Source organism: Gracilinanus agilis, chromosome 2, assembly GCF_016433145.1.
Source record: "Gracilinanus agilis isolate LMUSP501 chromosome 2, AgileGrace, whole genome shotgun sequence".
NCBI classification, from domain to species: Eukaryota; Metazoa; Chordata; class Mammalia; order Didelphimorphia; family Didelphidae; genus Gracilinanus; species Gracilinanus agilis.
Window position 1 is genome coordinate 211,207,257 of NC_058131.1, and position 11,248 is coordinate 211,218,504.

Genomic DNA, 11,248 nt, shown 5'->3' on the forward strand with positions numbered 1-11,248 from the left:
TATGAATAGAATGTAGTGGATCACCAGTAGAAACTCACACATAAGTGGTAAAAGATAGGGACTGAACCTGTTTGATAGTACAAGAAGGCCTTGGTTGTGAAAGTACTAATAGAGGTCAGCACCTTCTCTGTAACCTCTAGCCTTAGAGTTCCTTAGAATATTGAGGGACTAACTGATTTTTCCAAAGGCTCGACTACTATGGGTCAGGTTGAATTTGAACCTAGGTCTTCCTGCTCCAAGGCTAGTTAGTTCTGTATCCACCGTGCCATAATGCTGTTTCTTTACTATTAAGGAAATGAGTGAACTTGTCATAACAAAGGCAGCCTCAGTGCAGTACTCAGACCAACAAAATGTTAAAAGTTCTTTAAAGAGGCCTCCATCTCAGTGGGTCAGTCCTCTGTAGAGAATTTAAGAGAGATGAGGAGTAAGAAATGTATAGAATGGATTAAAATCTGCTCTGATGGAGGAAATAACTACATTCATGAAACCATGGATCCATTCAAGTATCAAAGCATAAGTGATGTAAGTATTATCCCCTTTGAATGGGGATGGAAGGACTAAGCATTTATCAAGCATCTACCATTGCCAGGTCCTGGGCTGCAAATATTACCTCATTTGGTCATTTTAAAGGTGAAGAAAGTGATTAGACTGAGAGAGTTTGAGTCCTGTCCATAGTCATATAGCTGTTAAGTAATTCAGCTGAGATTTTGTGTCTTGTAAAGGGCCAGTAACAGGAAAACTGAGGCACATTTTCTCTGAGCAAGATAAATACAGCTGTTAATAAATTAGGTTACTCTGGCAACCTCAGCAAAGCCAGCCACCCTAATGATGCAGGGAAAAAAAATATCTTTTATAGAGACACAGGAAAAGAGGAGGTGAGGGAGTCGTGGGGAAAATGGGTTGACCTTCAGGTGTGGCTGATCACTGCCCCTCTGACAATTTTCAGTCAAATCCTACTTCTCTTGACTAGGACCCCATCTGAGGTTTTCTTGACAGATACTGGAGAAGTTTGCCATTTCCTTCTCCAACATATTTTATTTTTTTTTTAACCCTTACTTTCCTTTTTGGAGTCAATACTGTGTATTGGCTCCAAGGCAGAAAGAGTGGTAAGGGTAGGCAATGGGGGTCAAGTGACTTGCCCAGGGTCACATAGCTGGGAAGTGTCTGAGGCCAGATTCGAACCTAGGACCTCCAGTCTCTAGGCCTGGCTCTCAATCAGCTACCCAGCTGCCCCCTGCTTCTTAGTAATCTTGGCAAGAAAATCAGAACCACCCAAATTAGGACCACCCAGTTAGTTGTTCCCTTGGGGAAGATCAAACCCTAATTTTCTGCAAGGACTAAAGAATTGTCTTGGGAGAGTGAGACATCAAGCAGGTAGCTTGTTGACAGTCCTGGGTTAGACTGATTAGCAAGTAAATGTCCTAAAGCCTTACTCCCTTTACGCCAGGGAAGCCAATTCAGCCTAGGACAGATCACATTTTTGAGGGAGGTAAGTTCAATCAGATACTGACAGTTCTAAAAATCAATGCAATGTAAATATTAATCACATTGTAAAATCAATACAAGAGAAACTAGAGGTAATATTGATTTTTATCTCTCACAATTGAACCTATGTTTCTAGACTTCCAACTCTTAATTTCTTTTCCACTATCCTCTCTGTGTCCAATTTGAATTGTAAGCTGCTTTAAGAAAAATGCAATTTTCTCATTTTCAAGTGGAATGCATGTTATATGTAATTTTCTGCAAATTGAAATTAATTGCTTATAGAAATAGAAGATAGATTGAAAGAATCTTTAATTTGAAAATATTTTTAGGTTAGATTCCCTTTCTTACAGGCATTAAAAAATTATGAATTAGTTACATTTTACATTTGTTTGCCTTTGATGGTAGCTTATTAAGATCAACCTCTCTATTTTTTAAGACTTGATGAGAATAAATCATGTACAACATTATATATTCACATATAAATTCTACTAAATATAGGCTGGACTTTTAGAAAGTAGCAGTCTTGTGAGGCTTAAATATGTTTTTTCCTCAATATATGTGAAGAATGCTTATAATTTTCCATTATATATTTGGTATTTACATTTAGGCACTTTAACGTGTGCTAATTGATCTTCTTATTTAGTTGGAAAAGGAAATAAATCTCTTTTTTTTTTTCTTCTAGGTGCAATACCTAAGGGACCAAAAAAATTAGAACTGAATGTTTACAGCAAGAGATTGGAGATTATGCTTCAGTAAGACTTTTACTTTATTTAATGTTGTTGAAAGTGAATGGTTGAAATACTGGCCTTTTAGTAGACTTGTTTTAGCTCCAATTCTGTCATCTAGTTTTGTGACTTTGGTTGGCCATGGTATAGTAGAAAGGATACTAGATTTGGAGTTAGGACCTGGGTTTCAATTCTAGCTTTGCTGCTTTCTGCCTTTGTGACCTTAGACAAATCACTTCCCTTCAGCCCTAGTTTCCTCATAATGAGGGGAGTTAAGTGAATCTTTGCAGTGAAATCAGTGTATTAATACTACCTTCATCATTAGAATTTTTATGTTCAGCAGTGATTAAGGGCTTTTGCTGTGTGCTTAACACTTGATTAGTTCCTGAGTTTGTATCCTCAATTTCTGCCTTCAAGTAACTTCAACTAGTTCCTAATCTTATAATTAAACCATTGCCTAATTTACATCTCTAGGCGTAGAGAAAGGAGGGTCCTGGGTTCAAATCTGGCCTCAGACACTTCCTAGCTATGTAACCCTGGGCAAGTCACTTAAACCCTATTGCCTAGCCCTTGTTTATAAGACAGAAGGTAAGGGTTAAAAAAAAAAATTTACATCTCTACCTTTTCTGTAAGAGTAACGTAAGATACTTTATCCAACAGTTGGATAAAAACCCAGGTAAATTTTATCAATAATATTCTTCAAATCCATTATTTTGGTAACTAGGTCAAAAAGAAAATATGAGATGTTCTTGATAAAGCCAATGTGGCTTTGTCATCCTAGGTTCTTTGCCTAGGTGTTTACCAAAAGTTTCTTTAATAGTTCATTCTAGAGACATTTAGATTGCTTGGTGAATAGAAAGTCAGGCCTAGCCTAGAGATCCTTGGTTCAAATTTGGCCTCTTCCTAGCTTTGTGGCCCTGGGCATATCATTTAACCCCAGTTGCTTAGCAATAAAAAAGCAAAAAAAAAAAAAAAATCAAACTGATATTTTGTATCCTTTCTAAAAAAGAAGATTATGGGTTGTTGGGGTTTTTTTTTTTTAATTCTTCAATCTAGATTTTTGCCAGGACTCAAAATCAGGCTTACTAATCTATATTTTTGTAGTCTTATAGTCTCTCTTTTTTTTTTTTTAAGAGACCTGTGGGAACACCCACCTTCCCCTTACTCCCCCCATTAATGATCTTCCAGGTATTACTGGCAGTTTTGCAGCAGTAACATTTGCTGGCTTTCATTACCCAGGGTAGTAGTTTGTCTGTATTAGGTGGTTTGAATTAATCAAGCAGCTTTTTGTTTTTTAAATAATTTTATTTTTAAAATATTTTACATGGGGCAGCTGGGTAGCTCAGTGGAGTGAGAGTCAGGCCTAGAGATGGGAGGTCCTAGGTTCAAACCCTGCCTCAGCCACTTCCCAGCTGTGTGACCCTGGGCAGGTCACTTGACCCCCATTGCCCACCCTTACCACTCTTCCGCCTATGAGACAATACACCGAAGTACAAGGGTTAAAAAAAAAAAATATTTTACATGGTTACATTATTCATGTTGTCTCCCCAGAGCTGACAGAAAATTTCAGAGTTTTACATGTATTATTGTTCAAAATCTATTTCCATGTTATTCATTTTTGTAATGGAGTAATCTTTTAAAACCAAAATCCTCATATCCACATAAACAAGTGATTAAATCATAAAGTCCGCACTGCATCAATACCTGGAGGTCTTTCCAGGTCACGTGGAATTCCTCCAGTTCATTCCTTTCAGCACAATAGTATTCCATCACCATCAAATACCACAGTTTGTTTAGCCATTCCCCAATTGATGGACACCCCCTCATTTCCCAATTTCTTTGCTGCCATGAAATCACAACTATAAATATTTTTGTATAAACAGATCCTTTCCCCCCCCCCCTTTTTTATAAATCTCTTTGGGAAACAAACCTTGTCATGGTATTGCTGGATCAAAAAGCATTTAAAGTTCGTTGGGCATAATTCCAAATTGCCCTCCAAAATGGTTGGATCAATTCACAACTCCACCAATAATGCATTAGTGTCCCAATTTCACCACATCGCCTCCAACATTTATTATTCCTCTTGTTCTCCTTACTGATACTGGGTATAAAGTACTTGTTATTCTGGCCTTTCTAATCCAATCAATCAACAGACATTTAAAATCATTCTCATATTTTACAAAAATTGGCAGGATGAGGTTTGAGCAGCTGTCTTATCTGCTTTCAGTTGTAAATGTTCCATCTAGCCTGAGCCATAGGCCTGACCTTTCTTTGGTCCTCTTTAACCATAGCATAACTTCAGGCAGACTTTTTTGCTGTCCCTGACATTCCTTACCAGCCTCAACTCATTCAGTCAGCCAGCATTTATTAAGTACTTTCTAGATGCGAGGCACAAAGAATACTGTCAAGGAGCTTAAGTTCTAAAGGGGAGGCCACAGATGTAAAGGGAGCCTTCTTCACCCTTTATGCCCTAGCTTAAAAGTTCTGCACTTTTTTGATGTCTACTAACTTTTCCATTTTGATTTTAACATTTTTGTTTCAAGGGACATATTTGGAGAAGAATGTGTAAGTGTTAAAGAAGGATCTGTCCTAAGTGTCACAGTGGATGGAAAGACTGCCAATATATCCTTGGACACGCGAGTATGTATATTGTTGAAAGCAGCCAATCCGTCTACTGCAAGTGATATTCAGAGAGTTTCTTAAGCACAGAGAAGATCCTTAGCACATGCACGTTCTCGTGCTCTACAAATTGAGAAAAAAGGGTGTGTGTATACATGTGTAGGTTTGATGAATTAATATATTTGAAAGTTTCTTTAAAGCCAGGGAGTCTATTGCTTTTTTCTGAGCAGTGAGATTTGAATTATTGTGATAACCAACTCCTTAGATGTTAGTGATTTCAAATCAGATTTAGTCTAAATGGGCTGATTGATCATCTGCTCCTTTTACCTTATCCTAACTGCAGAATTTAACTTAAGGTATATGTTCATTATCTTTTAGACAGTTGAATGTGAAGAAGGAAGTGAAGATGATGAATCCCTTCGAGAAATGGTAGAACTTGCTGCACAAAGACTCTTTGAGGCTCTCACGCCAGTTCATTAAAAACTGTATTCCTGTGTATATTAAAATATTTTTAATCTTTGATTCTGTTTCCATTACTTTAAAGAAATAACACTTTCGTTTCCCTGGAATAGCCTATATATTTTATGACAGAAAAATATCTATTTTGAATATCACTAATACATTATACTTTAAAGGTTTGGTGGTATCAAGAATAGAAGTTTCATCTACTGATGCAGATTGCAGCCCCTCTCCACCTTATCTGGTCGTCCTAAACTTCTTTTGCCAAAAAAAAGTTCATCACCTCATGGCCAACCTATTTAAGTACAAGTTATTCTTTCAGCAATGTAATTGTAAGTCCTTAGAATCTGCCTAGGTCCCAGTGACTACAAATGTTATCTTAGTGTGTGACTTCTTACAGGGAAGAAGTGAAATGCATGTGTTCCATTTTTATATGAGCATGCAAATCCTCATTTGTTCTAGCAATTACTGTGAACAGTTGTTTATCTTATTCATTCCCTTTCCTCTCTAGTTTATACTCTAGAGGTTCCTAACCTACATTCTAGGAACCTTTTTAAAGGCATATTTGGAGAAGCAGCTAGGTTGCCAGGCCTAGCTTCAGATCACCTCAGATGCACTTCCTAGCTCCATGTGACCCTGAGCAAGTCACTTAACCCTGTTTGCCTAGCCCTTGCTCTTCTGTCTTGGAGTTCTTACTAAGGTATAACTCTTTCAGGATCATTATTTTCCTCGGTTGGGTTGACGTATTTTTAAAAATATTTGGAGAAGGGGTCCATGACAAAAGACTAACCTTAAGAACCCTTGCTGCAAAGCAAATCTGAGGCAACTCGATCATCAATAGGAAGTTCAGGTTCCGCTTTGTGACCTTGGGCAAGTCACTTAACCTTTAGTTGCCTCTGTTTCCTCAGCTGTAAAAATGGGAATAACAAATAGTCCCTACCTCCCTGGCTAGTCAGAAGAATCCAATGAGACAGTGATTGTAAAGCACTTCACATGGTGCCTGGCACACGGGAAGCATCCTATGAATGCTGGAATCTTACGTTCACTTCATTGTATCTAAAATGCCTCTAATCAAAGTGGTGTAAAAATGGTCATGTTTGTTTCGCTCAGTGAAACTAATTCTAAAATAAAATACATGGACTTGTCTGGAACGGATACGTTTCCCTCCATCGTCTCCTGCTCTGGCTGGTTTATAGCTGTAACATTGGGAACAAAAGAACGCTTGGGGTGGGCGGCCATGCTGTTTTGTAGGGGCTGTGTGACCCTGGGCAAGTCATTTAACCGCTGGTTCAGTTTCTTCAGCTGCTTACGTAGTCCTGGCGTGGGAAATGTTTCCTAAGCGCTCGTTCCACTCGCCGTTCCGTACCCCTAAAGATGCTAAATGTTTCCTAAGCGCTCGTTCCACTCGCCGTTCCGTACCCCTAAAGATGCTGCCCCGGAAGCCCCAGGCCAAGGGCCTTGCTGGGCTTGTGAAGTCACCCCAGTACAGTGTGGTGCCCTCTGGTCTTGGGGAAGAGTTGTACCCCATGTGGCGCTGCTCCTTTTGTTTTCAGCCTTGCCAGGGAATGGCAGGGGTCCCCTTCAGAGCCAGCACTTCCAGGCTCTAGGCCTGCCTCTGACAACTCACCGCCTCACCACCCTCAGTGGACCTTGAGTGGTTTTGAAGAAGTTTAGCCAAGTTTCCCACCCCCCCCCCGCCCCCGAACGTAGGAAGTACAAAGTAGTGGGGGGTGGGGGGTGCCAGGAGGACCTGAGCCGCCGTCGGGCCGAGTGTCGCTGTGGGTACCTGGGTGAAGGCAGGAGCGAGCCAACCGGCGCTCCCCGAGTGAAGGCCTCATCCAAGGCCAGTTACTCGGCCGGCATTTTTGTGTAGGTCCTGTTACTTTTATAGAAAGAAGCAACGGTTACACTATGAAAAAGTGGCTGGCCAGCCGGAGAGAAGCTGGAGAGGATTTTGGGGGTGAAGCCCGGCCAGAGCCTCCAAGTGGGGCGCCTGCCTGTGGGGGTCTGAGCGTCCCAACAAGAGAACTTCCAGAAACCACGTGTGTAAAGAAGGTAGATAGAAGGGAAATTTGTTGGGACTATCGAGTGTGGAGGAATAAGTCTGAAATGAAAAGAACTTGAATGAGGGGCAGCTGGGTAGCTCAGTGGATGGAGAGCCAGGTGGGAGGTCCTGGGTTCAAATCTGGCCTCAGACACTTCCTAGCTGTGTGACCCTGGGCAAGTCACTTGACCCCCATTACCTACTCTTAACACTTCTGCCTTGGAGCCAATACGCAGTATTGACTCCAAGATGGAAGATAAGGGTTTTAAAAAAAAGAGAGAGAACTTGAATGGAAGCTAGCAGAGGTTGGGAGCTGCTCAAATGGACTTGGAAGAAAATCCTAAACAGATTATAGACATGATGGTGTCTTCCATTAGAAACCTTCTATTTGTGATGATAGTAATAGTCCAAGTAGTGACAGTGAGGAGACGGAATGCCCTTAAAAACATTTAATAAACGGTGTTCCACTTTTTTATCTGCCCAATCTTATATTATTGGCTTTATAAATCATCATCTGAAACAATGCAAATAAATTTGTTTTTTAAAATTTTTTAAATCCCTTTTGGGATTTTATTGGCAAAAATACTGGAATGATTTGCCATTTCCTTCTCCAGCCCATTTTTTTTTTAACCTTTACCTTCCATCTTAGAATCAATACTGAATATTGGTTCTAAGGCAGAAGAGAGGTAAGGGCTAGGCAATGAGGGTTAAGTGACTTGCCCAGGGTCACACAGCTGGGAAGTGTCTGAGGCCAGATTTTAACCCAGGACTTCCTATCTCTGGGCCTGGCTCTATCCACTGAGCCACCTGGCTGTCCCCGCCCCCTTGCTTTCTCTTGACAGCTGAAAGAAATTAGTCAATCAGTGAACATTTAGCAAGCACCAGCTACATGCCTGGTACTATAATAAGTGCTGGGGATTCAAAGGCAAAAAAAAGGCCCTGCTCTCAAAGCACTGGCAATCTTCCAGCAACGTACAGACAGAGAAGCAGGATGAATGGGAGTTGTTGATCCATAGAGGGTAGGCACCAACATTAAGGGCAACAGAGATTTCTTAAAAAGGTGAGATTTTAGCAGGCATTTGAAGGAGGCCGGTGGTGGGGAGGAAGAGAACATTCTAGACATGGGGCACAGCTAGAGAAAATGCATGGAATGTGGGGTGGAATAACAGCAGGAAGCCGATATCATTGGGTCACAGAATAAGAGGGGTGAGTGGGGGGATGGGGTGGCAGATCATTAAGGGCTTTGAACGCCAAATAAAGGGGGTTTATATTTGATCCATAAGAGTTTATAGTGAAGGAAGTGGGAGGTAGCCTGTTCAGACCTGCCAGCTGAGGGGAAGATGGGCCAGGAGAGGTGGGGAGAAACAGGTGGCGGGAGGCTGAGCAGCAGGCACCAGGGGGGTGTCAAAGGAGACCAGGGAACAAGATGTTCCAAGGGGAGAAACAACAGGACTTGGCAATGGGATTGAGGGCATGAGAAAGAGTGAAGAGTTGCAGATTGGGGGGGGGGGGGGAAGTAGTGCCCTTAGGGATATGGAAGTTTGGAAGGAGGGAGGGTTTTCAAGAAAAGAGGAAGTGTACATAGCTGAGTGAATAGAAAGGTGGGAGGTTCTGGGTTCAAATTTGACCTGAGATTTCTGAGAAGTGCAATCCTGGGCAAGTCACTTAACCCCCATTGCCTAGCCCTTATTACCCTCCTATATTAGATGCAGTAATTATTCTAAGAAGGAAGGTATAGGAGAGAGTGTGGGGAGAACAGGGGAGGAAGGGAGGAAGAGAGGGAGAGAAAGAGAGAAGAGGGTAAGAGGGAGAAAGAGAGAAAAGTTTTGAACATGCTGGGTTTAAGGGACATCCAGTTCAACATGTCCAATAGAGAGAGACTGGAGAAATAGATTTAAGAATCATCAGCATATGGTCATTGAATCCATAAGAGCTGATGAGATCATCAAGTAAAACAGCATAAAGAGAAGAGAAGGCTTGAGACAGAACTCTGAAGGAAACCCACAGTTCACTAGTGTGTCCTGGATGAACATCCAGTAAAGGAGCCTGAGAAGAAGTCAGACATATAGGAGGAAAGAAGTCATTAGTATCTTTGGAGAGAGCATTCTTGGATGAATGATGAAATTATAGAAATCAAGTTATAGAGAGTAAAGAAGACAGTATGAGAAAAGAAGTGGAGGGGTTGATTGTTTCGTTATGGGAGGGAGGAAAGGTAGCAGGGATAAATGGATCTAATTAATGTGAGGCTTGTTTGTAGGTAGGAGGGATACAGGCAGAGTAGGTAAGGAGATGGAAGATAAATGGGAAAAGTGGGAGAATGGAGATAATAGAGGGAGAAATCTGCCAGAAAAGACAGGATAGAATAGAATCACTTGCATATATTTAAAGGGTTTGCCTTGGTTAGGAGAAGGGCTCCCTCATGATGGAGGGCTGAAGAAGACCAAAGGAAGAAAGTGGAAAAAGGCATCTGGGAGTTGTGGGATAAAAAAAAGGGGAAAATATGGAACATAGCAAATGAATTCAATTTTATTTTTTAGTTAAAATATGAGGAAAGGTAAGGGCTTGGAGGAGGGAAAATACTTAATATTGCAAATTTTTTACATGTATGTTTAATATGTAAACAAGAAAAAGAGCTTAAGTCATTTTCACCCTCCCTAAACTTGTTTCAAAAATTACTCTTCCCTGAATCAATCTGAACTCAAAAGAGAAAGTACATTTAAAGTCACCTAAGTGCCCCAGCTATAATCATTAAACAGAACCCTTACTTAACATCTGTGGATACTCAGAACTCAATATTTTCTAAATCTTTCTTGTATGAGGAACACACAGTACAGAAACATGATATTTTGAGCATTCCATTCTGTACTGTACCCAGAATTGGTGGGGAAGAATCTGCTGAGATGAACAGATAAAGGAGTTGTTTACAAAGTATCCCATCCTTTCCAGTCCAACCTATACACAATAATAAACTTCTCTAGGGAGAGGATCTCTTCTATCTCCTCCCCACCCCCAGGTCCTGCCTGGATGCCTCCTGGCTCTTGTGATAGGGTGCAGCCATTCAGTTGTGTCAGACTCTTCGTGACCATGCCAGGCCCTTCTATCTTCCACTGACTCCCAAATTCTGTCCAACTTCACGTTCGCTGTTTCCGTGCCTCGGTCCATCTCCTCTTCCAACCCTTTTTTCTTTTGCCTTAAATCTGTTCCAGTATCGGGCTCTTTTCTAGTGAGTCCAGTCTTCTCATGGTGTGTCCAAGGGATTTAAGGTCTTTAGCCCTGGACCTTCCCGGATGGTCTGAATCAAGTTCTCATTGGTTGGAGCTTGCTCTCCAAGGGACTCGGAAGTCTTCTCCAGCACCATAATCCCTACACTGGGCGCTCAGCATTCCAGCTCTCACAGCCAGCTTGGACTCGAGGAACCTTGGAGGACAAGGGCCGCCTCTGCTTTTTAGTCCGCCGTCCAGATGGGCCAGCTTTCCTTTCGCGAAGCAGGTAAAGCCCCAGGCGAATGTCCCGGGAAGGAATAGCCACTCCCTCCACCCCCAGGGTCAGGATTATTTGAATGGAATGTCGGGGAGGAACTGAGGCTTGGGAGCCAGAGGTCCGTGGCACCCCTTCCCCCCCAGGGCCTCGGGTTCTTGGCTTCTACACCACGTGGTAAAAGCATTTTACAGAAGAGAAAATCAGAGCCAAAAGGACTAGCGGCTTACTCGGCCAGGGTCCCGCTACTCAAACTGACCGCCTAAAGAGGGAGGAAGTGAAGGCCGAAGCCCGGGGCGGGGATGGGAGAGAAAGGGTGGGACGAGGAGCTGACGGGGGCGGGGCTCAGAGGGGACAGTGATTGATCGGGAGGCGGGGCCTACAGGGGGAGGGGCTCAAGCGGGTAGCTATATATGACGGATTTCCGGGCACAAGTTCA

At 42.1% G+C, this 11,248-nt stretch overlaps 1 protein-coding gene across 1 annotated transcript in view; it reads left to right on the forward strand.

Moving 5' to 3' along the window:
* The window catches only part of CPSF3 (cleavage and polyadenylation specific factor 3), a 65,604-nt gene extending 60,255 nt beyond the window's left edge, over positions 1-5,349 (forward strand). Inside the window, exons 16-18 of the mRNA XM_044663628.1 lie at positions 2,168-2,237; positions 4,754-4,850; positions 5,208-5,349. Coding sequence (XP_044519563.1) covers positions 2,168-2,237; positions 4,754-4,850; positions 5,208-5,309 — 269 coding nt within the window. The 3' untranslated portion in view covers positions 5,310-5,349. The remainder of the gene's footprint in view (positions 1-2,167; positions 2,238-4,753; positions 4,851-5,207) is intronic.
* Positions 5,350-11,248: the final 5,899 nt, after the last annotated feature.